The following is a 25,393-nucleotide window of genomic DNA, read 5'->3' as shown; positions in this document are numbered from 1 at the left end:
AAGGAACGACAATTCGTGCTCGCTCTGTGTAACCTTTGTTGAAACGTGATCAGGAGAAAAAGAAATAGAGAGAGGAGGAGGGAAGGTTTCTCGCGGGCGTGTTCGACTCCCAGCGTTGAAAAAAAAAAAATTGCTTTGATGTCCAAACGCGGACGATTCTCGAGCGGCAAATTTAAATTCCTAATTGATCCGGTGTAAGGCGAGGAGGCCGTGGATCGGGCGTGTGTGTGCGTGGCGGAGCCGCATATACGGGTATAGCAGGCAGATACGGTGGGGGATGATCGTGTAACTCGCGACGTAAAGTTGCACCACATTAGTCCCCTGCTATATTTACGGCTGTGTAAACGGGTTACGTGGGGGCCCCCACGGGTCGCCGGCATTAGCCCGGCCGGCATAACCGCGACAGGGCTACGTATATGGCGAGCAATTCGCACCGTTAACTACCATACCCGGTAACCGTAACCTGTTGTGCATCCTCAACCTTCTTTTCCTTTCACCGCTTTTCTCATCCTCACCCCTCCCTTGCATTCTTCCCCATTGTCCCAAAATTAGCTCGATAAATCGTGCTTCGTCGTGTATATATATGTGTGTGTGTGTGAGTGTGTACGCGCCCAGTTAGTCGTGGGCGTGGGAGAGAGGAAGGAGAGAAGAAGGATACTTTACGAGACGGTCGATGTAACGAGGGAAAAAGAAGAGAGTGAAGAATTTCGTAAATTTTTCGTCAAATAAGAGTTTCTTTTTCGTGGATATTATCTCTTACGTGTTTCGTTTCTTTTTTTTTTTCCTCGAGAAAGGAAATGTTTCTTTCGAGCTAATTCTAATTCGACGTCCATTTATCTTTTTCGCGGCTTCGTTTCGATTTCATTTCTCCGCCGCGTAGATGCGGTATATAAAGATACGAAAGGTGACAGGCTTGTCCTTGAGCATCTGCAAGCGGGTATTACCACTACTGCGGGAGTGGGGAAGGAAAGAAAAAAAGAAGGAAAGAAAAGGAAAGGGGGAAAAAATGTGGAAAGAAGGGAAATTATGATTATGCCCGTGCCAATCCCGTTTCGAAGCCGCCAACTGTGAGACCGCATCTCGAGCGAGCAATCGTTATTTTTAATTAAGGGAAAAGATCGTAGTGGGTTCTGGCACGAGGAGAAACCGTTCCTTCGAGATACTTCGAGGCCGTCGAACGTTGCAACGAGATACTTTGCACGGTGTGCATTAATTGCCAACGATGTTAATGGCATTGTACCGATCCCCGCGAGAACGATCCTTTACGTCTTTATGATTCATTAACTCGAGACACGTTCGCGTGGGACAGAGACTTCCCAACCTTGTCCTTCTCTCCGACAGGCTCGTAAAATTTTTCGACGACCGGTCGCACGATATTCGACACGCTTGTTAAAAAAAATTATTTAAACATCTATAGCGTGTATTCTCTACTTTCTTTTCTTTTCCTTTCTTTTTTCTTTCTCTCTCTCTTTAGAAAAATTCCTCGATCGATACGAAAGATATTTCGTAAAATACCTGTGTTCGTTTCATTTATTTATATACGTTTATATTATCTTTTTCGCAATCCATCGCGTCTGGTAATTTTAAAAGTAAATAATAATCTAGCTCTCGCTCGTAATCTAAAAAGTTCTCACGACCACCACTCGAGCCCCACCAGGGGAGCTCTCAACTTCTGCTATATTTCGTCAAGAATCGCCATTATTTATGGCCGTTCCGTATCTCGAAACAGAGATCGATATTTCCACGTTTCTCAATCGAGGTCGCTTGCCTGATTCGTACCTGAAAATAAACCTATTTGAAAAATATCTCGCTAATATCCTTGCGGAAAAAACCGATCTCCGTTTTTCTCTACATCGTTTCGTAAAACGATTCTAATAACTTTTGCTTTGAAAAAAAAAACCGGCACGCGTCGAAAAAAATAGATTAGAACGAGAGAGGATATCGAAACGGAAGAGCATAGAGTTCCTTTCGTCGATTATACTCCCGAAATGATCTCCGCCCCCGCCTTCTCGTTCACCTGCCGCCATTTCTATCCTCTATAATCCGATTATAGAGTTAAACGATATCGCGGCCCTCGATTCGTGGAAGCCGATTAAGAAATTGGGCAATCAAGGCCCAAGACTTTTGATGACTCCAACTCCTTTCTTCCCCTCCCCCTCCCCTACCTCCCCGTTCCTTTCTTCGCATTCACGACACGAGCCGTATTTTTTTCTTCTCGACTAATGTCATTCATCCGCGCGGCATTATGAAGCGGCACAACGCGCCCCATTCAACGAGAAAGGAGAAGAAAAGAAGGAAAGAAAGAAAGAAAAAAAAAGAGGAACAACCGACGCGTTACCATTCACGCTCATTAGCCGGCGTGAGTGTGAATTCCGACCGATTCTTCTCTTCCTTTTTTTTTTTTCCTCTTCGCCGCGACTCGTCCTCCGACCGCGTTTCCTCCACGATTACCACAGATTTCCACGTGTCCCCGCGCGTCGTAATTACGTCTGCGATCCGAGCCGCTGGTAATTATATAGCGATCTCGAGAGTCCCTCGAGAGTAACAGGCCGTCTCCTTTCAGTCTCGATTTCTTTTCGAAACGTAATTCGGCAATAATTTTTAAAAGCGTTCTACGATCCAAATCCTCGAAGAGAGAATTCCGATTCGCAAGTGGAATAATAATAATTATAATTCGGGGCCACCCGTTTTACACCCGTTTTACAGAGACGAAGGTGGGATAGAATCGAGATTTCGTCTTTTAGGCGAGTTTTAAGACAATGGACGGTCTTAAGAGTACGTTGGTGGATGGGCGGGCGCAGCTCGATATCGTAGCCCCAGTTAATCCTTTTTCTTTTCTTTTCGCCAGTTCCCATGCCGCCAATGTCCAACGTTGTTGTAAAAATCCCTCCCGTTACACAACGTCCTATAAATTACTCCACGTTCCCACACCCCACTACCGCATATATATATATACACCATGGATCCAGGTTGAAATTGCCGGTTGCCAGTCGAAGTTGCCGCTTCCCTATCCATAAAATCGACACCCTCCAATTAATTCCTCGGATCCTTGGACGAGTATCCCATCTTCCCCACCCGGTCAAGGGTAATGATATATTCGCCGATTGTTGCGGAATTCTCTCGTGGTTACGTATGGAAATAATGGGAAGGGGGAGTCGGTCGGACGCAAGGCCCCGTCGGTTCGGAAATATAATAACAGTCTGGCCGCGACACGCGTACACCGAGCGCGTATCTCGATCGACGCGTGCGCCGATTCCTTCCACGCATTTTTCTCGTGCCTACGCTATCGAAAGAGGCTGCTCGCTATCGCGCGCGTATCGGCATTCCTTCGGGGCCGAATTCGACGTCGTAACGTCGCGTACTTACGCGATAACCGTCTCGAATTAAACGAATGTCTCCTTTCGAGAGAGAGAGAGAGGAGAGTAAGTTAAAGGAATCGCGCGTGGCATCCGCGATTAAAAACACGGTTTAAAGAGAGAGAGAGGGATTAAGGCAATGTGATTAATCGATGTGATTCGAATTTTACGATTCATCGGATTATTTTGTCCCTGAATAATGGGTTTCGTAATGGCTTCCGTGACCCTTGGATGGATCTCACGATTCCAAGGCTGCCCGATGCGGTTTTCATAACGTTGCGGGTTCGTAGTTCGTGGTTGGTCCGTCGCTCTGAGGTCTGTGGCGGAGCCTCCGGATTATGTACGACGCGAATTCCACGAATACGAATCGGCCCCATCGGGATTACTCTCTCGTACTTCCTGCTTACACAGTGTATTCCGTTCCATCCTTTTATTTCGATCCTACAATACGGATTCCACCATTATTATTTCCTCCAATATCTATATATGAATCCTGTATAAAAGGAAATAATTGCATAAACTTTCTCCCATTCCAGTTCCGCGGGAACAGATTTAATTATTTTGCGAATCGTTGCGCGCGAAATTCGTTTCCGTTCGAGTCGTCTATTTAAAGGGGAAGAAATTTTTCTCTCGAAAAAAGAAGAAGAAGAAGAAGGAGAAAGAAAGGTGAAATGAGGGCCAAGGATTAATCCGATGGAACATTTGTACGGATTGTGAGCGCACGACGCGAGCCGATCCGCTTCATTAACGCTTCGACGATCCTCCGATAAAGCGAGGTACACGTTGGGGGTGGAGTCGGCTCCAGAGAACGAGTGCTCTCCGTGGATCCGCGGTTCCAGAATTTGAACCTGACCGCCTCTCTCTCTCTCTCTTCTTTTTGCTCGGTCGACCCTCGATCGATTTCTCTTTGACGATGCGTCCCTCTCGTAATTAGAGCCGGTTGCCCGTGTATCGTGAAACTTTATCTCCTTTGTATGAGACGAGTATAAAAGGTGAAAAGACGGAAAGCGTTTAGGAAGTAACTCTTTGGTGATCGCGTTTCGCAAAATGTTTTATATTTGGAACGTTAATTTCCTTCCGCTGTCGTTGATTTGATCGATCGAAAGCTTCCTTTCCATTCCATCTAGCAACGATTCTTTTTCAGAAAGAGAACTTTCCTCTTCCTATTGTTTCAAAGTCGATCCGAACGTTAATTAATGGATTCGATCGCGTTACTCGATATACGTTTTCGTTGGAAGGATAGGTTTCTGTGGATGGATTCAGTGGAAGATGGACAGAGCGTTTTAGCAAGGCGTTCCAAACGTGACCGTTCGAAACGCGCGAAAGCGCCAAGGACGAAACGAAGGTAGAAACGAAGGCAACCTGCACTTTACTTAAGGAGAGAGCTCGTCGTCGTAATTTAGCAGTGGCGGGATTCTCGTGTTGCGGGTACCGCGGAAGGCGGGCACGCCTACGTGTAACGCAGGATTTATCGTGTTTCTCGTATCCGGCTGCGCGAAACAACCCGTTTTTCGCCGACTTAACGACCGATCCTTGATCCACTGCGAAATCCATTCATTCGTTCCATTTTTCTTTCTCTTGAAAGAAAAAGAAAAAATAATCAAATCCAACGTTTCCCCGGATAATTTCCACGGGCAAAATTGGTAAACGGAGACGAATCGAACGGAGAGGCAGGGTCGCAAGAAACGGTAATAATGGTAGTTTAAATACACAAATTGAAGAGAGGCCACCGTCCTTATCCTTAAATGGGCGGACGAAGGGGACCCATGCATCACTCCCTTACGCGACATCGGAATTTTTCAGTTTTATCGAATTATCTAGGCATTACGGCTAATGAAAGCCGATCCCCTTTTGCCGAATGCCGCCGCCGCCGCCGTGTATTTCGTTTGTATACACGCACGCGTATAAAGATATACCACGTCCATAGCCACGAGCGCGACGCACACGAACGCGATACGTGTCGACTTTAAGATCGCGGCGGCGGCGGCGGCACCTCGCCGTCGTCACAAATTGCTCGACAGTGGTTTTTCCATCCCGGCCGGGTATCCGAAGGATCGCGTTCCAACAGCTCCTAAACACGCCGGCCGAGGAGGAGGCGCGGGGAGAGGGAGCGGACACAATCGGGAACCGCGAGCCCATTTCTTGTCCAACCCTCCTTTCCTACCCTCCGCCTCGTCCTTCTGGCGGAGGACGCTCGTGGTTGACGTTTCGTGGTCGTCGGTTTTCTTTGAATCGGCCCCTCGTCGAGGACGCGCGTATTTAAACGAGCCAACGATCGAAATAACGAACGGAGATTTTTGCCAACGAGTTTTTTCGCGCCGATACACGCGCACGCGTTTCTTGCGTCGCGAAGCGTGGACAATTTTGCTTTTAATTTATATAACTCCGGAGTATATAGGAGGGAGAAAAAAGAGGGATGGAGGAGCTGGTTCGTTTCTTGCACCCACCTTTCGCGTTTCACCTTTTCTTTTTTCCTTCTTCTTTCCTCTTGTTCTCGTGTTATCATCGCGCGGACGTGGGACGCAACAGGTTAAAACAACTGGATTTTCAAGCGTTCGGCAGCCGCCCGTCCAATGGATCGGAACCTGGCGCGGCGCGGGCCTCGGTTTGCGATGATTGATTTACGGCTGCTCGGCCAATCATTTATTTTCTCCGGTATCCGGAGGCTTCTGGTTACATTGTTACGCACGGACGGGACCCAAGATGGCGTTACAAATTGTCCCGGAGTACGCTAATACGACACGGTGACTGGTTCCCCCGACCGTCTGGCTAGGTTCGTCAGCTACCACTACCGTCGCTACTACTACTACTACTACTACTGCTGCTGCTGCTGCTGCTGCTGCTATTGCCAGTTGCCGCGGGACGTGGTCGTTTTAAAACCGATTTCCAATTGTGCTCGGGAGCCGGTTATTTCTTCATTTTCCTCTAGGCGTCCCGAATGAAATTCCAACGGTCCGACGGATCTGGGAAGGAACGCGGCGTCTGCCGCGTCCGATTTTCGAAGAAGGAACAAATTGAGAAACGCGCGATTCGATAGGGGGCAAATTTATTACGCGACGTTTGATAATCCGATCGTAAATTTCATCGAGATAGGTAGCTAACGACGTGAAATTTATTGCGAGTACAGTGGCACTATTGAGCTAGGTTGAGTTATAGCTGCCTGCCAATTACTCCTTGCTTATACACAATATACATTTATTTATTTACACATTCGCGTATTTCCTAATCTTTCCACCGTTCGGCTGAAATTAAAACTTGATCGCAGTCCGTTTCGATTCGATGAAGTAGAGGGGAAGGGGGTTAAGAGATCCATCCGGGCGGCGTCTATCCAGCGTGACGGGTCCTCGATCGACGACAACCGCGCGCTACAACAAAGTAACAGGAAGCTCAGGCCCCCTCGGTCTCGTTTTTCCTCCCGAGCGACCGCGTTATTTTTCACCCGCCAGGTATTTTTGCCGCCTCTCCCCGCCTCGAGTCCCTTTTTGCTGCCGATTCGTTGCAGTTCCGGGGACTGTATCGTAACTCGGCTCGACCGAGGAGGAGAGGAGGCCGGCCGCCGATATATCCCGGAGAGGGAACCCTCGTAACTCCCTACGTTTCCACGGTGGCCACGTCCTCGTGTTCAACGAGCCTTTACGGCTCCCACCGTCTCTCCGTGGCGCGGCGGTCATTGTCAACCCGGAGGAGCGGGGTTTACGCCCGTAGACAATCGTTTTTGCCACCTCCTCCACCCCCTAAGCCCGGGGGATTTATGCTAACGCGTTAATAACCATACGCTTTTTGTCCTTTCCCCCGCGGCTCGTGTACCGTGGACACAGGCGGTAACTTCGCCCACTTTATTGCCACGAACCTCTCTCTCTCTCTCTCTCTCGCTCTTGGTTTATCGTCGATTAATGGTACGCAACCGTTGTTGCGCCCAACGAGTGAGGGGCGTGTGCGTGTGTTGGACCGATAAAATCCGCTAAATACTCGCCTTTGCCTCGTACACTCGTTAACACGGAGACCGCACGCGTTAGTTATATTGCGCGTCGTCCACGGTTATTCGCCCGTTTTTCGTCGTTTATCCATCTCTCGTTATCTCGTCGCCATGGAGACCACTTTTCGTCGTCGCCTCTCTTTCTATCTCGTTCTCTCTCTCTCTCTATCTCTCGTTGGCCCGTTCGTTCGAGCGAGTCTCGAAGGTTTGGACAGAGACGGAATTTCTCGATGAAGATCGAGAGTTAACCCAGTTGACTCTTTTCGGTTGACGCACAGCGGAATGCCACTCGACTCGTCGAACTCGTTCCTGGAAATAACACTGGTTTTTGAATGGAATTTTTTAGAGATAGATGCAAGTTTTATCCTCCCTTCGAGGGACAATGAATTACGTTTCGCTCGCTTCGCACAATGATCGGATAGAATATCCCCTCGATCGCATTCTACGGTGTTACGGTTAACGAGTATCGACGCGAAACTGGCGTGTCCTCGCGTCCACCTCGCTTCTCGGATCCATGCATCAGTTTCTGCATCTCTTCCACGCGCCTTCTATTGAATTGCCACCTAAACCTTCCTCCGTGCTCGTCGCGGAACGAGCGCATTTACATTCGTTGGCTGACACGCGCGCGACGTGGAACGTTTGTTATCGCCGTGAGAGAGAGAGAGAGAGAGAGAGAGAGAGAGAGACGTCGCGCTAAAATGCAAGTTGGCGGATCCCACGGTGCTGGGCGGACCTATTGACCGAGGCTAACAAGGCCGCCTACCTCTTTCCTCGTACGAGGAAACGCGGAGAGGAGGAACGTGGATGTAGGATTAAGGTGGTGGATATTGGATCGGGAAGAGAGAAAGAGAGAGAGAGAGTGACGTACGTTCGCTAGATGAAAGAGTGGCAAATTTGAAATTCCTCGTTACGTAATTCGTCGCGAATGCGGAATAGACGAGGGAACAACGAGGAACAAAGAGGTTGAAAAACAATTGTCAAAGAGCAACGAATGGATACAACTTTCTGGTACATAGTCGTCGGTTCGTTCCGCGTTGAAAAAAGTCCCTTTTGTCGGCGAGAGAGGTAAGAGAATCGCGTGAAAGTGCCGTGTCAAATTCTTTTTCTTGCCTTTTTGGTCGCCGCTTAAAGACTCTGTCGAACCGTGCTTCCAACGAGTTTTTTTTTCTTTTTATCTTTTTTCTTCTTCCTCTTTTCCTTCTTTCTTTTCTTTTCTTTTCTTTCCTTTTTTTTTTCCTCAACGAGAGATTCTTCGAGAAACTGACTGTTGGTCGCCGCGCTTCGAAAAGTCATTTCGAAAAGTAGGGGGATAGTTGGGAAAACACGCGCATGTTAACGCGTCCGCTTTTCTCCAACCCCAAGGTGAACACGGACATTTTATAGTTACGATTGAACTTTTCTAGTTGTCCTTTTACGCTTACTCTTCGAGAATGTTTAGCCTTGTTTAAAAGCCCATTCGATTTTAAAGATCGTCCCCTGGTAACCGGTATAAAAACAGGTTCTCGGACTCTGTGAATACGCATTAACAATAACTCAATCATAATTTCTCGCGATTGCGAGTGATTCGACCACACCACATCATTTTACGACATCAGATCCCCGTGTCGATAATGATCGTTTAAGTTTTAGTTGGATCGTTAAAAGTTTTCGAAAAATAATCTCCTCTTTTCCCCGAAAATTCTTACTCCAACTCGTCCGTGAGTAATAATATACTCACCGATACTTCCATCCCACCAACACCTATCCAATATGGTTTACAATTTCGCGTTCACGATCGTGGCGAAAAGCCAGACTTATCTCGATGGCCAGTTACAACGATTCTTATCTTAACGTTCCGAACCGAGTTGGAAGAAAGAGAGTGAGAGAGAGATCAGGAAGAGAAGGAGGGGAAATATCCCGCGAGAGAAGGAAAGAAGTCTGAACGCGGAACAATGGAGTGAGCGGGACGGTGGATATATCATCGGGGTTGGCGCATGCCCCCTCGCGCAATGCATCGCGGCGTAACTCGTAGCAACGCATGAATATAATATGGGCATTAATAAATTCAAGCAGGTATTAATGCGGGCTAATGTATGCGCGGCGGCGGCGGCGGCGTCGGCATTTGTTATGCGTCCACTTTGTAAAAGTCACAGAGTGGTCGGTCCCTACCACAATGGGCAACCGCGCTTGTTGTTGTTACCTGTCCGTACCCGTGGAAATCCTACCCCCTCGAACTCGCCTCCCTTCTTCTTCTTGTTCGCCAACTTGTACGCCGCGTAACAACGCGCCGCGTCTCCACTTCCGCCCCGTTCGCGATTGTCGTCCAGGCCCTCCCGAACCTTGTCCGCTTCGCGTTCCCTGACAAATCGATTTAGATTCGCGAGGGAGAGAGATGGCGGAACACGAGCGGAACCTCGTCGAGCAAGGGATCATCTTCCGTTTGGTTTGGGATTACCTCCCTCTCTCTCCCTCTCTCTCCCCTCCTCCTCTTGTAATTGCTCGGGTAATGTTAGTAGCGGGCTTGTTAGCGATGCGCCAACCGTCGTTTGAAATACGATTGTGCAGCGAGGTAGTGATTTATACCTCGTTTGTGTTCCCGTGCTTTTATGCTTCGGTATTATATACCGCACGGTTGACACGGAAAATCACGTTTCGTCGTCCACAAAAGCGATCTATATATATATATTATATCTAGATATATTTAATTTTTCTCTCGTCCAGAAGAAGATTAAAGAGAAATAAGAGGACGAGGATTGAAAAAACGATAAATGGCATGTTCTCTCCGCGAGTTGGTTTGCCGATCGATCGATCGATGGGAGAGGAAAGGATTCGTCCCCCTGCACGCGACGATTTCGCTGCGAGGCGAAACCACGGTCGATGTGTATCGGTCCCCGCGCGCGCCGCATATTACCATTACAATGCTTTACAACGCGGTATCGGGCAAGATCTCGCGCGGACGACCCGGCTACACACCGTTTCGTGTCCCCGCGAAAAACCTTATCGGTACAGGGGAGGGCCCGTTGTAAACCGCCATCGGTGGTTTCAACGTGGCTTACCTTCTTCCTCTTCTTCTTCATCGGATGGAAGAAGTGGTACGGCAACCGCGTTGTCCAATTTATTCGACAATCTGATCGGGAAGTTTATTCAAATTTTCCGGCGTCGTTGCGCATTTTCATATCGCTTCGACATCTCTCTCGTCCCGTCATATTCCCAACTTTATCTCGAGCGAATTCTTCGACCTCGAGGATCGTCCGAAGGGGATAAATTTCTCGAGGAGATTTCCTATAATTGTAAGTTTACGGTTCCGTTCGAGAGGCGCGATTGTATTTTAAAACGGGCGTGTATTCGAAGAGCTCGAGACCGCGGGTGTTGTTGGCAACACGATGCAACACGGAGGGGCGTCGAGAGTCGTAGAACGTTGTCGCTGCGACACCTAGCCTATCCATGCATTATGCATCTAATGTTAGTTACATGAGGATATACGGAGGCGCTAGGCGCCCATCTTCCCAGGCCTCTCTCAGTTTATAAGATCGGACACCGACGTCACCTGCCTGTCGTCAAAGGCTTTCCCTCCTCCCTCACCCAGCTCAGAATTTCGAATATCCGACGAACACTCGTCGTTTAACCTTTCCTCTCGATTATTTTTCGATCAAGGTTAAAGCGCGAGCCGTTTAAATTATTAGGAAAATCGCGACTCTCTAAAGATATCTCTCGATACGATTAATTAACATAGTGCGCGGCTTATAAGGAAGGGTGGACGCGTGAAATGTGGTTTTCCGCGATTTTCTGCCGTCTCGATTAATGCCGCGCCACGTTTTTGCTCGGCCTGCAACCCATCGTGGATATCTCTTGCGTTAGTTAATGGTGTCCCTCGCGTTGCCGACTATTGAAGAGTTCTAATTGGTTTTCATTAGCGATAATTAACGAGGTTGACGCGGCCACGTTCGTCCAATTTCCAACCGGTAAACACCGGTCCGATTTGTCAATTTTCCCAATCTAATTCGTGCGTTGCTCGATGTAACGCGCGCAAATCGCATCGACATCGGTCTGCATTAGGCGACTGGTCTCCGATTTCCCCCCTCCCCCTCCCCCTACCCGATCCTCTACGTGGTGTCTGGAATTTGCCTGCGCCTAGTTTATCGCGTAACCCGGCCGTGTAACCAACTACCTATTCGTTTGAAAGGAGAAATTGGGGGAACGCTTTTCCCATCCTCTGGAATCCAATTTTTTAATTTTCTCGATCGAAAATCAATAAAAGAAACAGAGCCAACAAGTTGAAGAGCATCGATGAAATTTCGAACGAAATGGTAACCCATTACCTAGTTCGAGAGATTAATTACCGGTATCTTATTCGCGAGCTCCATTAGATCGTACGTAAGAATCACGTGATAGCGTAACGGAGGGAAACCGAGTAGGCGATGGAGAGTCCGTAAGCGTAATGTAATCAGGATTGCGCCTACCTTCACCTATCCTGTCCGCTGGGAAAGAAAGAAAGACAGAGAGAGAGGGAATTCATTTGCATATTAATCTATATAATTAACTGCGGCTAACTAATCGCTCGCGTTTAATTAACGCGCTGCTGTGTGCCTCCGCTGCCCGCTCCCCCTGCCCCTCGCCCTTGTTGTTGTTGCTGTTGCTGCTGCTTTTGTTCCTGTTGCACGGCAAGTCGAGTTGCATTTGTTCGAGGGCGGCGAACGCCACGTTACCAAGTGTCGTTAACTCGTACACCTCCTGATTATACCACGTTCGTCCTCCCCCTCCTCCTCGTGTTCGTCGACCCTTTTTCCTCGCGCGTCCGTGCAATACACCAATTCTCTCTTGTATATATTCTTTTCCTTCATCAATTTTTCATAACTGTATCGACAATAATATTGCGAGCAAGAGAGTAGAGCTCCAGCTTCGTATCGTCGTCGTTCGTTCGTTATTGTATACGCGCAGGGCGGAGAAAAAACAAAGTTTTCGCGATGGAATGGAAAATAAATATAAACAGAAACCTTAAACCGCTCGGAGCGAGAGCGGTGTGTAACGTGATCGCGGCGCGCGCAGGTGTTGGCCGGCTGGTAGCGTGTAAACACACTCGACGACATTCGTCGCGTCGAGACCGCAGAAAGAAAATTTTAAAGGTCGCGTCGCCCCTTTATTCTCCGTCTCGTCTTCCTCGGTGCCGTACGCCATCCGTCTTTCGTTCTCCGGCCTTCGCGGCGTGGCGTGGCTTGGCGTGGCTTGGCGTGGCTTGGCCACCGGCCGGAATATCCTCCGCTAGAGAATCGTAATAACCGAGTCGTTGTTTATGAAACCCGCGGTTACAACGTCGCATCCCGCGACGTGGTCGGTGTATTTCGCGACGGAACCGTCTCGTGAATATTTATTACGCGGCCTCGCTCGAAACGTGAAATAGGACGATATCGGCCCCATCAAAGCCTCGCCTCGTCGAGAGGCTTCCTCCACGTTGAGGAAGGGAGGCGGTGACGAAGTCGTCGTCAGGTTCGCGTATCAATCCGGGTGTGTCGTTTGATTTTGAAATCGCGAAACGAAGGATCAAAGTTGTTCAAAGTTGCCGAAATTACAGCAGGAGAGCCGTGACAGGATTTCGAAGGGTGAGTAATCGATCGTTTTAACGGTAAAATTAAATCGTACATACGGAAGAATCTTACAACCTTGGATATCTTTGAAGATGGATAGATAATTTCAATATTTAACTCATTATAGTATAGAGTTATATATATATATGTGTATGTGTGTATGCGTGTGTATACGTGTCGAATCGAGACAAGTTTCTTTCATTCGTTCATTTCTCGTATCTTTTAACTTTCGTTGGTACAAGAAAGTCGAGGTGGGAACGGTTACTTTCGATGATCGTTAAATTACCACGCGTTTATCGTTGTTGATAAGTCGTAGCGTCGCGACACGGACGGTCGTGATCGTCGGGATTTGCGTGCCGTCTATTATAAAACCGGTTATCGCGAAACGGCAGAGAGAGAGAGAGAGAGGGAGAGAGAGAAAGAGAGAAAGGAGGAGAAATCGAGTGGAGTATGTGACGTATGGAAAATCCCCGCGGAGTCGAGGGCAATTAAAAAAATGCTCTTTTCCCCCCCCTCCCCCCCTCCTTTTTTCTCGAGGTTCGGATCGCCGCGTTAAAAGCCGTGCCGTGGTGTACCGGATGATCAAATTTATACCGGAGGTAATCGGTCGGACTCACTTTCGCGATAATCCTTCAACGCGCTTAAAACGTATTTTACGGCCGCCCCACCTCGACACGGCGTTCATTAAATCACGATGCAATTACATTCTTCGAGCCGTGCGCGTTATTGTGCCTCGTGATTCGCCTTAGCGCGCGAACCATTAAACGGGACGCGTGTTTAAAAGCGAATGAAACGGCATACGCCTGTTAATTATACGATTATGCGAGGAGACATGAGCGAACGACCCGTGGATTCCAACGATTCCGGTATCTCGTTTCGCATACCGTGCTAATCATTTTCCTTTTTTTTTCTTTCCCCCCCCCCTTTTTTTTTTCTTTTTAAAGGCGTGGCCGGACGGACTCGCCTCGTCGTCGCAAAACGATCGAAAAATCGATAATCGACGCGTAAACGTTTAGGATTCTCGCGTTCTACGCTCGCGAGGGAAATGAGAAAAAAAAATTTTCGTCCCATGTTTGCGATTATTTCGTACTTTACGAGCACAGGATTTGACGCGTACCGCTGTGAGCGAAGGGAGGAAGGGGGAGAGGAAATATTATATATATATACACACACACATATATATATAAAAATGTTACGTAAAGGAGTCGGCGCGTTATGTAAACGCGGAGGTCGTTAGAAACGCGCGAACAATGCAACGATTGACCGGTATAATAAGCTCGTTTGTTATCGGATCGGAATCGTGACGCGGATGTCCACCGCTAATTCCTCTAGTTCGCTCGTTTACGCGCTCGTTTTCGCACGACAAGCAAAATGTATACTCGCGGGAACGCTAATCCTTCTTTAATTCCTTTATAATTGTACATACGCACGCCGGTATCAGAGATCTCTCTCGGAGGGGAAATGTTCCCGATCGTAAAGCGTTATTTTTTTCTTTTCTTTTTTACGTTTTATTTTATTTTTTCCTCTTTTACAATCTGCCATTTGTAATAGACGTTTCGCGACGTTTAAACTGGATTAAAGGTCTCGCGAAATATTTTGATTTACGATCGGCTCGTTAAGTTATCGCCGGATGAAGACCGGCTTCAATAACAAATTCTTCTCTTTTCTTAAACTTTTTTTCTTTTTCCTTTTTTTACGAAACGTATATATATTTATTTTCCAACGTATTTATTCGTTCACTGTTAATCCTTTAAGACATTCGTCTACTCTAACTCTCGTCCAAGTTCTTGACTTTCAAATAATATTCGCCTCTCGTTGAGAAACCCTCTCGTTACATAATTAGTCCGATGGTGATTAAGGGGATTACACACGTAACACAGGGAAAATTGCATCCGTGTAATCTCTCCACCTTTTTCTTTTTTTTTTTTTCCCCTCTTCTTCTTTTTCTCTTTTTTACGCGGTATTAAATCAATGGTACTTGGCGTTTTAAGTAAGCAGGGACTTGTGGGAATACGACTGATGAGGTGATTACAGGCTAATTCGCGCTACAGGCCGCGAATTTTCACCGCGTATCATTGTGCAACGGTCGTAAAATTATAAGGAAGACTAGCACCGATCTCATCGGTCGTAATGTTCTCGTTGCCTTCGGATCGTAAAACAACATCGTTTCTTGGTGTGCCACTGCTCCCATACCGTTTGCCAATTCTCTTTCGCAATTGATGCACGGACGATCCTCTCGAGGATATCGTCGAGGAATTCGCTTGGAAAAATATTAAATGTTTCGGCTCGTTTACGCTTGTAAACGGATAATTAAAAACGGTTAAATCTAAGAATTTTTCTTTGGGAGTTGTAAAAACGTTGGAAACGTTATTTTTCGTTATTAATTTGGGGGAAAATGGAATCGACCGTTTCACGAGCCTGTTTAACGACTCGTATTGTCCAAGTTTTTAATCCTTTTACGAGCGTTACGTAAAACTGTTCTTTTCCGTGTCGTTTCCCTCGTTATTCCACGCACGATCGAAACGTAACCGTCCCCTCGAATTATTATCGCTTTATCAGTCTCGATATCGTCTGAAATACAATTAATCGAAATTGATTCGTTTCCTCGAACTCGGACCAAAGTAAAACTTATCTTAACTCGTATTATATAAAACAAGGAAAACCAATGGGAATTATTATCGGTTTCCATGCATCGTTCGATTCTTCGAAATGAATTGCCGATTTCGATCCGATCAAACTTTTTCACGTGCAATTTTTGAGCCAAGAAAGAGATTTAGTAGTGAATGCATCAACAGCTCGAGAAATAGCTGTTCCGTGGCAGGGGAGGGGCATTCTGATAAACGTTCGACTCTGGTATGGTATCCGACTGGTTGGAACGAGTAATTAAATTGATTGACTGTTCCGCGACAGTACACTTTGGACTGTCCTGCGTGAAGTGTGGGTCGGGCAACAGACAAAAGGGCCGAGGGGCTTAATGCCGCCATTACCGATGCTGATGAGTCCCCTTCGTTACGCGGTAACCCGTAAATCTCGAGCAATCTCTGCACTCTCTCCTCCTCGAGAATCCTTTGTGCCCGCCTCGACGAAGCCACAGAGAGCCTTATTGTTCCATCTCGGAAACGTTTCTCGCTCGCGTTGAAATCGTCGACAGAGCGGTCGAATTAATCGAGGAACGGGGAAACGGATAGCAGCGATAATAAAATATCCGCGATGACGTGAAAATACGACGCGACCCGCGCATATTTTATCGGTCATCAGTGCAGCGATATCGCAGAGTTCAAATTATCCCTTTCGACGAGAGAAACGAATCTTCTCCTCTCTGTTCTCTTCGAGGAATCGTGCCACGATCTTACATTTTTTCCTCCATCCTTCGAAACGTTGTTATTTATTCCCATTCCTCGCGTCTCGGGGCGCGCGTTTTATCAATCGAGATATGGATTTAATCGATATTCCCGACTTTTATAATTCTCCGTCGTCGAGGATTATGGTAGGAAAGGTCTGGGACCGATGATGATCGGGGCTAATTAGATCGGCGATAATCGGCGTTGCGAGAAATTGAATGTATCGGGCGATTACGCGTGGGCCGAACCGCCACTTTGGGCCAATAAACGACATGGATTCGTGACTCGGGGATGTTCGTTTACGAGGCTCGATTCGGCATTAAAGGCAATAACGCCCACGCTCCCCGGTATCCGCCTCGGCCCGCGGTGGTCGCCGGCGTTCGAGAAAGATTGCGCCTTAAAAGGAACCAGCCGTGTCTTTATCCGCGCCGTTTCTTGCCTCGAAGAAAGAAGAAATTGCGAAAGCGAGCGGAGCCTGCCTTACACTTTACCCCGCCGAGGGGGTAAAACGTATGTCCATGGCTTTTTCTCTTTTCGAAGAACTCGAGAAAGGTTCGCGCGAGAAAAAAGAAAATTCGCGGATTCGAGAGCGCGTATCTGTATACGGTGTAGAAGAATTTTTGCCCGCGAGGCTCGGTTGTAAGGCGCGAAAGGCAGGACGAGGATGACCTACGACCCTTTAACGAGATGCGATCTCGTGGCTCGTTAAGGATTCGCCGGGGAATAGGCAAAAACCGTGGATTCGTTACGTGTCGAGTGTGAGAATGAAAAGGGGAAGAATTACAATCGTTTCTTGCAAGCTTGTGTACGGAACTTTTCCCCCCTGTCTATCGGAAAATTTAAAACTAGCTTTAAAAATAATTTTTTTCCCTAACTAAAGAAAGATCGATCGAAAAGGAAACGCGAAAACGTCATATTTCACGATATCGAAGATTAGATTCGAGCTGTTATTTTACTCGGATCGAGGAGAAGGAAAAATTGTGAATTGGATAAATAAAAAAGAAAAAAAAGGAAAAAGGATAAATAGATATGAATAATGGGATAGGGATAGGAAGGTGGCGCGAACAGGCGCAAGTACATATCGGGAAGGCTTGGGGGGAGGGAGGTGGAAGAAAAACTCGATCTTGCACCGGCTGTCTGTGACTCGCATGCGTGGACCGCGATATACACGTATTTATCCGGCTTAGGGATCGAATGCTATCGGTCGGGTCCGAGGCGGTTAAGGCCAAGGTAATTGCATTGTACGCGGTTGTTCTTTCAAACGCCAATCACCGGCGACAAAACGTTCGTCGCGGCGAGGCGAATCGCGTTTGCGGCCTGACGGCGCCGCTCTTAAACCCGATCTCCCTCCTCCCCGTCTCCCTCCCCTCGTCCCGCTTTATCCCACCGCTTCTGTACACATCCGATCCACCGTTGCGAAATGTCCTCGCGCAACTTCCTTTTCCAATTTCACGTTCGGCGGGGAAATTTTTCTCAACCTCCCCCGCCAATACGATTAAAAATACGATTTACAAGCCGATAAACCATCCCGTCGAGTCTCGATTTCGAGTCGAAAACTGTTACTCTCGCTTCCGCCCAGCGATTTTATGTATTTTCGAGAACGTACGCCGGGTTGAGAAAATTTCTTCCGACTTCGCCTCTCTCTTTGTCTTTCGAGCGGGAGCCAGGTACGGAGTCGTGTTGCGTTTTCAGAGGGGAAGAGGCGGTACGACAATCACGTAACGCACGGAAACGCGCGAGCGATTCGATCCTTCAATTTCCCCTCCTCGAATTCAATTTATCCGAGTTGCGAGGATTTTAGAACGAGCCAGTCGGGTAGGCCAGTTTCCATAAAACGAAGATACACCTGTGCGCGCGTTCCTATTCTCCGGATGCTGCTCGTAAACCACTCGAAAATAACCGTATAGATAGGCGCCGTACGCTGTACTTGTTCTGTTATTTTCGAGTAATATCCTCGCTTTTGAATTCGAACAGGATCGGTTCAAAGTGATTTGTAAAGTAATCGATCCTCGAAAGTGTCGATCATCGAAATTTCATTCTGCGTTTTCTTTTTTCTGTCGAACGTGTTCTCGATAGATTTGTCGCGATCGATAGGGGAGGGGGCACGATATAAGAACCTGTAAGAAGCGTAGGCGGTCGGCGAGCCGCGTTACTTAACCACTTAGCTTACTTACGGCCTGCGCTGTTATTGTCGTACGCGGTGCTAATAGATCGGCGGCTTCCATTTCTTCGCCGATAATAAATTATCAAGCCTATCCGTGTCGTAAGGCTTGGAGTAGGCTCGCGCCACCCAACCGTGCGACAACTCGATCGACGTTTGATAGCCCTTCCGTCTATCGTGCGAGCGGAACGAGCAAGCGTGCCTCCGCCATGAAATCGCGTGTATTCCTCATCGTCGCGATTCTAAGCAATAAGAATTCATCCCTCGTGAATCGAAGCTTACGTGCACGAAACTACTCGAATGTGACGTTCTTAATAATAAAAAAAAAGGGGAAAGAAGAGAGATATCGAAAAAGCGTATCGTTTTACGGTTGACTCTGTACGACGAGGGATTGTTGGCAGTTTTCATCGATCGAGAGGCATCCCTTACGGAAGAGGGGAACGTTCTCGATGATTCGCTTTGATCCTTTCACTATGCTCGCCTCTCTCGTTTAGCCTGCGCGAAATGAATAATTGATTTTTTTCCCTTTCTTTCTTTTCTTTTTTCTCTCGTGGAACAGAAGCGTCACGAGCGCGAGCAGGCGGCGAACAGTGGTCGTAACCCGGACTTCGACTTCCTCCTTTCGACTCGCGGGAGAAAGTCATTGTTGTTCGCGGTTTCAATGAAGTTTTAAGTAACCGACCCCGGCTCGCCCGGATATATAATAATATCGTTGTGTACGGCGCCAAGACGCATTGTTACACCAACGCGACGCCGCTGGATGGGGTGGGTTTGTTCGCATTGTTTCGCGGAAACGCGGGAAAGGAAAAAGGAAAAAAAAGTTGCACCCCGACCGAATCCGTCCACACCCCGCCAACCGCCTTTTTTTTTTTTTTCTCTCCCACGATCCGTCTAATCACGATGTGGAGCGTGAAAAGATAAAGGGGGGAAAAAACATCGGGTTGTGAATATCGAGCGCGTGATAAATAAGGCAAATTGTCGAGCTCGCTCCTTCTCTCTTTTCTCTCCTCCCCGACCTCGACGAATCATCGCGAAATTACACGTATCCGTGCGATTGCGCGCGATACGTCTCGTTAAAATATTTTGCGCTCGATTCGCACGCTCGAACGGCGCCGATCTTTATGCGCGATTAAACGAACGGCGACCGTTCTTTTTTTTTTTTTATTTTATTTTATTTTCGTCTTTTCCTCGGACGAGAGTTAAGATGTCGTTCGAGAGGAACCGTGACGAGCCTCTCTCTCTCTCTCTATCTCGATATTCCACTTTCGCGATCGCGTGGAAGGACAGGTTTCGCCCGATGATATTTAAACGTCAAAAGGAGGCCGCGAGAAACGTCAAAACGTATGTAAATGATGTTGTAAATGGGATCGCATCGCCGCTACTCTCCACGCTTGTAACGAAGGGTTTAAGAGTATATTTATCATCGTCTTGTTTCAACGTTAAACTTCTCTTACGGCCATTATTATTATTATTATTACGTTATTCTGGTTATTTTTTTTTTTTACCTCGGCCGATGGCCGATCAACCGCGATCGTAAAAGTCTTTCGCGCGAATAATGAATTTTGGCCCCCGTTTTATGTATACATCGGTGAAAATATATATCGTCGTTGATTTCTTAAGCGATCAATTCTCTTCTCCAACGTTTCTTCAACGTTCCACGTCGTTTATATGATTTATAGCAGGATTTTTTACGATTGGCCGCAAAGCGGTTCTCGTCATAAGCGGTCGTCTCGTTCACGCTTCGTATACATATTTGACTTTATATCGCAGTGGAACGCGAGAAAAAATTCCAATGCCCAAATTAAAGCTCAAGTTTTAATCCTTAAATCGTTTTATTCTTCACGAAGTATCGTAGTATATTCCATCGATCTTTCTCTCGATCCATTCTAATATCGATCGTGCGAGGATCGAAATTTTTGCGGCGCGAGGGGACGCCCAATTTCCATCCAGGATGGGCAATCTCTCGTCCGCGGGGAGTATCGTTTCGATCGTCTCGCGATTTAACACGAGCCCGATCGTGATTTTAACATTTATTTCGAGCACGTTCCGCTGGTGTAATCGAAGGAAACTCGTGCAGTTTAATACACCTACGGTCACGTACACACCGAGTCTGACAACACGTGCCGTGTTCTACTTGCATGATCCGTCGCGATCGCTCTCGCCCGCGCGAGATCTGCATTTAATCGCGACGTCAGCTTTTACCGCCTCTTTTTTTCCTTCTTTTCCTCACTCGCGAATCGATCGAATCGCGAATCCCAACGAAAGGAGACGAAATATCGCCGCCTGTTTCAATTCGTTAAATTTAATCGACGGGAGGAAAGAGAGAGGGTCAATTTTTCTTTTTTTTTTTTTTTAATTCGAGCAAGCACGCGGCGCTAATCAGCCGTCAAAACGGTGGTAATAACTGGAGCGGCAAAGAGAGCGGGCAATTATTATTAATTACAGCGTGCAGCCGGGGGAAGATTGACAGGTTCCATATTTAAACTGAAATCCCTCCCCCCCTCTCCCTCCCTCGTTATGTAATCGCGCGAGCCAGCTTCCATTTACACGCAGACACACACACACAACACGCGCCACGCTGACAACACGTGCCACACTTGCGCCGCATGATTTGCGTTACGTGCAGGCGCAAAGATTTGCCTTTTCAGTGTGTACGCGTACACAGTGGAGAGGTGTATACGGGCCAACTCCGTGGTTGCTCTCCCTCGCTTTCGTGTCTGCAAATAGGAGGCCGCCTCAAACTTTCACCCGGCGTGCCAGGGGAGAAAAAATCCCCGCGGCGGTGGGGAGCGAGAATTCCCGTAAAAATCTTCTTTTCCCCTCTCCCTTTCTTTCTCGATGGACGAAGGAGGAGAAGAGGGAAGGGCTGTAAGAAGAACGGATCTAATATCTTTTTATTCGTTATTCGTTATTCGTGGCTACGATTTTAACACACCCTCCCTCCCAAATTAATTATCTTCTCTCCATCCAACTGCATTTCGCGTTTCGAAATTTGCAATTAAGCCGGCACGCGTACGTAGTGACGGCTCGAGTCGTCGTCTAATTGCCCGTCGTCCCTCTTCTTCCTTTCGTGCTCGAAATAAGCCGATGTGTAACGCAACCGCGGTTAAACAATTGTACGCCAACGATTGTACCTCCTAGCCTGTGCTAAATTCTCCTTTACTCCCTCCAGATACGACGTGCAACGATACGCTTTGATCAAGCGCGACTCCTATCTTTCTTAAGAAATTTCTTAAAATTTGAGAAGTGCGTCAGAGAAGTTTTGTCCATCCAACAATTGGAAACAATTGCTCGGGAAAGGATCGCCGATATAACGAATAACAAGGAAAAGTGGAAGGAGAAACAAAGAAGAGAAGGATCCTATCGTGCGTGAACCGAGAGAGAATGGTCTTGGAGATCAATTTCGAGGAATATATAATTATCGACCAATTATTAGAACACGCGAAACGGCTCCCATCGCGATCCTATCCATTACACGCGATTATACTCCCCGCTTATCGCGTCAACCGCATCCTATGATTTACAATCGTACTTGAGGAAGGGAATCCTTCTCCTTTTACGAGCGAACAGTTTGTGACAAGAAACGACGAAGCAACGGTGCCCTTTTTCTTTCCATCTTTTAATACCGTCTGATTTATCACGGTATGCCCTCGTGGGCGGGTGGATCTGAAACTGGAAAGAAGAAGAGAGGATCGTGAAGGAGGAGGGAGACGGCGTGTTCGTAAACGGTATTTCGAAAACGTGACGCGGGCAAGGATATATAGGGAAGGGTGGAGGAGGAGGAGGAACGATTCGCTTCCGCGAACGAATTCCTCCCGGACCCTGTCCTCTCCCTCCGCGGGTAGAGATTGGCGCGAGACACGGCGGCGAGAGATGATGCTGCCAAGCTCGCGTGAATCATGGTGGTGTGCGCGCGTGTGTACACGTGAGGCGGATAGCGGCGGTGTGCAGGGGCCGAGAATAAACACGGGGAATATTGGTATAATATGTAGATCTAAGCGTGTACGTGGGTTGTCGGTAATGCCCTCGTAAATCAAGCCCCCCATTGTTTTCCCTCATTGAACAACGAGCCGTGGCTAGTCTCCGCCGCACGGTAGTCTCCTCCTCGCATTCCATATTTCTGTTCGAGGGGAATCGCTGCCGGAGGGAGCGCGGCCGATTTCACGGGATCGTTCGAACGCGAGAATCGATCGTCCACGCGTGGATTAATCGTTGATTCACGGTTTGTTGAATTGAAAGAATCGGGTATACGCGTCTCCTCGAGTGTTTGGAGGAAAGAATCGAGTTCATCAACCAGCTTTTCTCTCTTTCTTCAAAGATGCTCGAGAGAGATTTACGACAAGACGAATTTCACGGAGGACGTGTATATATAAATATATATATATATATATACATACACGTGTGGTCGCGATCGGTTTCAACAATCGAAAACGCGGAGAATGTTTGGGAATGGAAGGAGGCGAGAAGATTGGGGGCGAGATGGGATTAACGGGGATTGCCCTTTCGGTGTCCGTGGGGCTCTGTCGGTAATCAGCCCGGTTCCACGATTAATGTTATAAATATTCCGCTAATGCCCGTTCCGTTACGCAACCGTTTCACCTCCTTATTGCTATACGAGCTGCATATGGAGAACGGCCACTCTCGCCACCACTCTCATTCGTCGATGATTTCATACGTTACTCGCTTCGAACCAGCCCCACCTGGCCTCGCCCCCACTAGGGGCTGACGAGAGGAGACGACCGAGTATCTTCACTTTTATCTCCATTCTCTCTCTCTCTCTCTCTTCTCGATCGCCGTTAAACGCGTGGGAAAATGGAGCGCTATCGGTTCATAAACGCGTATAGTTCGTAATTAAGAGAAGCTTGTCTCTCTATATCTCTCTCTCTCTCTCTTGTTAATTAATAGGAATTTTTCTTTTTAAAGGGTTTCGTTTTTTTTTCATAGAAAAGGAGGAGAGCTCGTTTGCATTTAATCGTATTTCGGGGGAGGATATATACAGGGTATATAATAATATCATATGTATATAAAACGCGATCCCTCGCGTGAAATTGAATTTTATCGATTTTCAAACTCGAGGAATAAAAGCCGATATCCAGCGGATCGAGAGTGGTTATAATCGATTTGTTGTGGAGCACGAGCGGCGCGCGCTATATTTGGATCGTTAATATCCGTGTCCAAAGGAGCCGATTCAATTTCAAGCCGCCGCAATCTCGCCGCATTACGGAAAATAGGGAGAAATCTAGCGGCGAAAGTAAACGTAACATCGCAAGGCAGCGAGGTTACTGTTGCAACTGGCCACGTAATAATGCAATATAATAATAATAATAATAACAATAACAATAACAATAATAATAAGAGGATAATAACGCATCGGTGGGCCGAGGAATACGCAATGGCGCGCGTATTTTCAACCCCGACGCCTTGTCCACATGCCGTGGAAGGACGATCGTTTTCAGTTTAAAACGCAGGGCGAAGGTAAACTCGACGGGACCAGATGGATCAATTTGATTCTTGCATTCGTTACGTAAGGAAAGTTGTTTACCTAATTTCTGATGTTTTTATTTAATTTTATAGGAGGAGGAGGAAGGGGGAGAGGATTGCGCAACGAGACGTATTCCTGCTCGTATCGAGATAATAATAGTCGAGGTAGACGGCCCCGAGATGTTGCGCGTCGTAAAAGATAACACTCGATTTTCTTTGCCTATCGACGCTCGTACAAGCTTTCAGATCCCGAGTTTACGTAAGATTTCTAAGAGATCCGCGGTGTCATAAATGTAAAATGTGTACACCGTGTTTCTGATCGTAAGTGAACGTAAGAGAAAGCGAGAGGAGGATGGGCCGAGAAAGAAAATTCGAACGACTATGTTCGATTTAAAACGGATTAAAACGCGCGAAACCTTGTCTCCGCAAATGTTTCATCTTCTACTCGACAGAAAATTTTACGCAATCTCTATATATACATATTTCTCTCGTTTCGGAATTCGGTTCGGAGAAGCGATTCAACCGTTGACACCGGCGAGATGCCATCTTAATTATTCCACGAGGGGCCTATTTCCACGCCGACCTTTTCTTTCTTTCGTTTCCACTCGAAATGACTCGGTATAATTGATCCATTAGAGCGCCCCTGCTGTTTCCTGGCCGCCGCTACGCCGCCGTGCCGCTTAATCGTGTCGCAGAATGCAATTCCGCGAGGTGTTCGCATCGATTCGCGTCGGCGCCGCCGGAAAATTGCAAACGCCCGACAAACGCACGACAGTCGCGTTTCCATCGGCAAGCCACACTCGACGAGAGTCGAGACTTCGACCACGACCACGTTTTTCCGGAGGGGAGGGGAGGGAAAATATCGCGTAGTCGTAAAACTAAACGGAACGCGCCGTTGCAATTTTTATACTCGTTACGCTGATGGAGCGATAAAAAATTTCATACCGCGTTGGGATATATGGATGTCTAACGGAAGTTTATCTGTTTATCGGTCGGTTTTATCGGAATAAAACTTTTGTCTCGATAAAAAGTGTGTTTCTGCCTCGACCGCGTGAAAAGATGGACTTTGATCGAATTTTAATGCGATATTGCAATACGCACACGCTTCAATGTATATATATATATATATATATATATATATATATATATATATATATATATATATATATATACGTTCACACGCATAGATACGTGATAGTAAAATTGAAATCGCGGATTTTCGTAGGACACGACGAAATCGTAACCTCCTTCCTTCCATTGTTCTCCCCGGCTAATTTTCTGCGAGGAGCAATTTGGCCGTTTCCCAAGGGGGCCCATTACGATTGGTATATAATAGCGTCTCATCAAGCGGCTGGCCGCCTATCACCTTTACCTTCGTTTTGTCTAATTACAGGTCACGTTTATTGTTTCAGGATGAGAGCGAGCTCTCGAGCAAGCGGTGGGCCAGCGCGCCCCGCCGCCCGGACAGCCCCTGCGTCCTGGGGGCACCAACGTCTAGGGAGGTACGTCGCCTTTTC

General features: G+C 47.4%; 1 protein-coding gene across 3 annotated transcripts in view; it reads left to right on the top strand.

Moving 5' to 3' along the window:
• Positions 1 to 25,393, top strand: part of LOC552397 (Krueppel-like factor 6) — a 232,705-nt gene that overhangs the window by 36,431 nt on the left and 170,881 nt on the right. For 2 of the 3 annotated variants that reach the window (XM_026444405.1, XM_624769.5), the window contains exon 2: positions 25,289 to 25,378. The exons of the other annotated variant lie outside the window; for it this stretch is intronic. In XM_026444405.1, coding sequence (XP_026300190.1) covers positions 25,289 to 25,378 — 90 coding nt within the window. The remainder of the gene's footprint in view (positions 1 to 25,288; positions 25,379 to 25,393) is intronic. 3 annotated transcript variants of the gene reach the window in all.

The sequence above is a fragment of the Apis mellifera genome, linkage group LG12 (genome assembly GCF_003254395.2).
Source record: "Apis mellifera strain DH4 linkage group LG12, Amel_HAv3.1, whole genome shotgun sequence".
Taxonomy (NCBI): Eukaryota; Metazoa; Arthropoda; class Insecta; order Hymenoptera; family Apidae; genus Apis; species Apis mellifera.
This window is presented reverse-complemented; position numbering and strand designations above follow the sequence as displayed.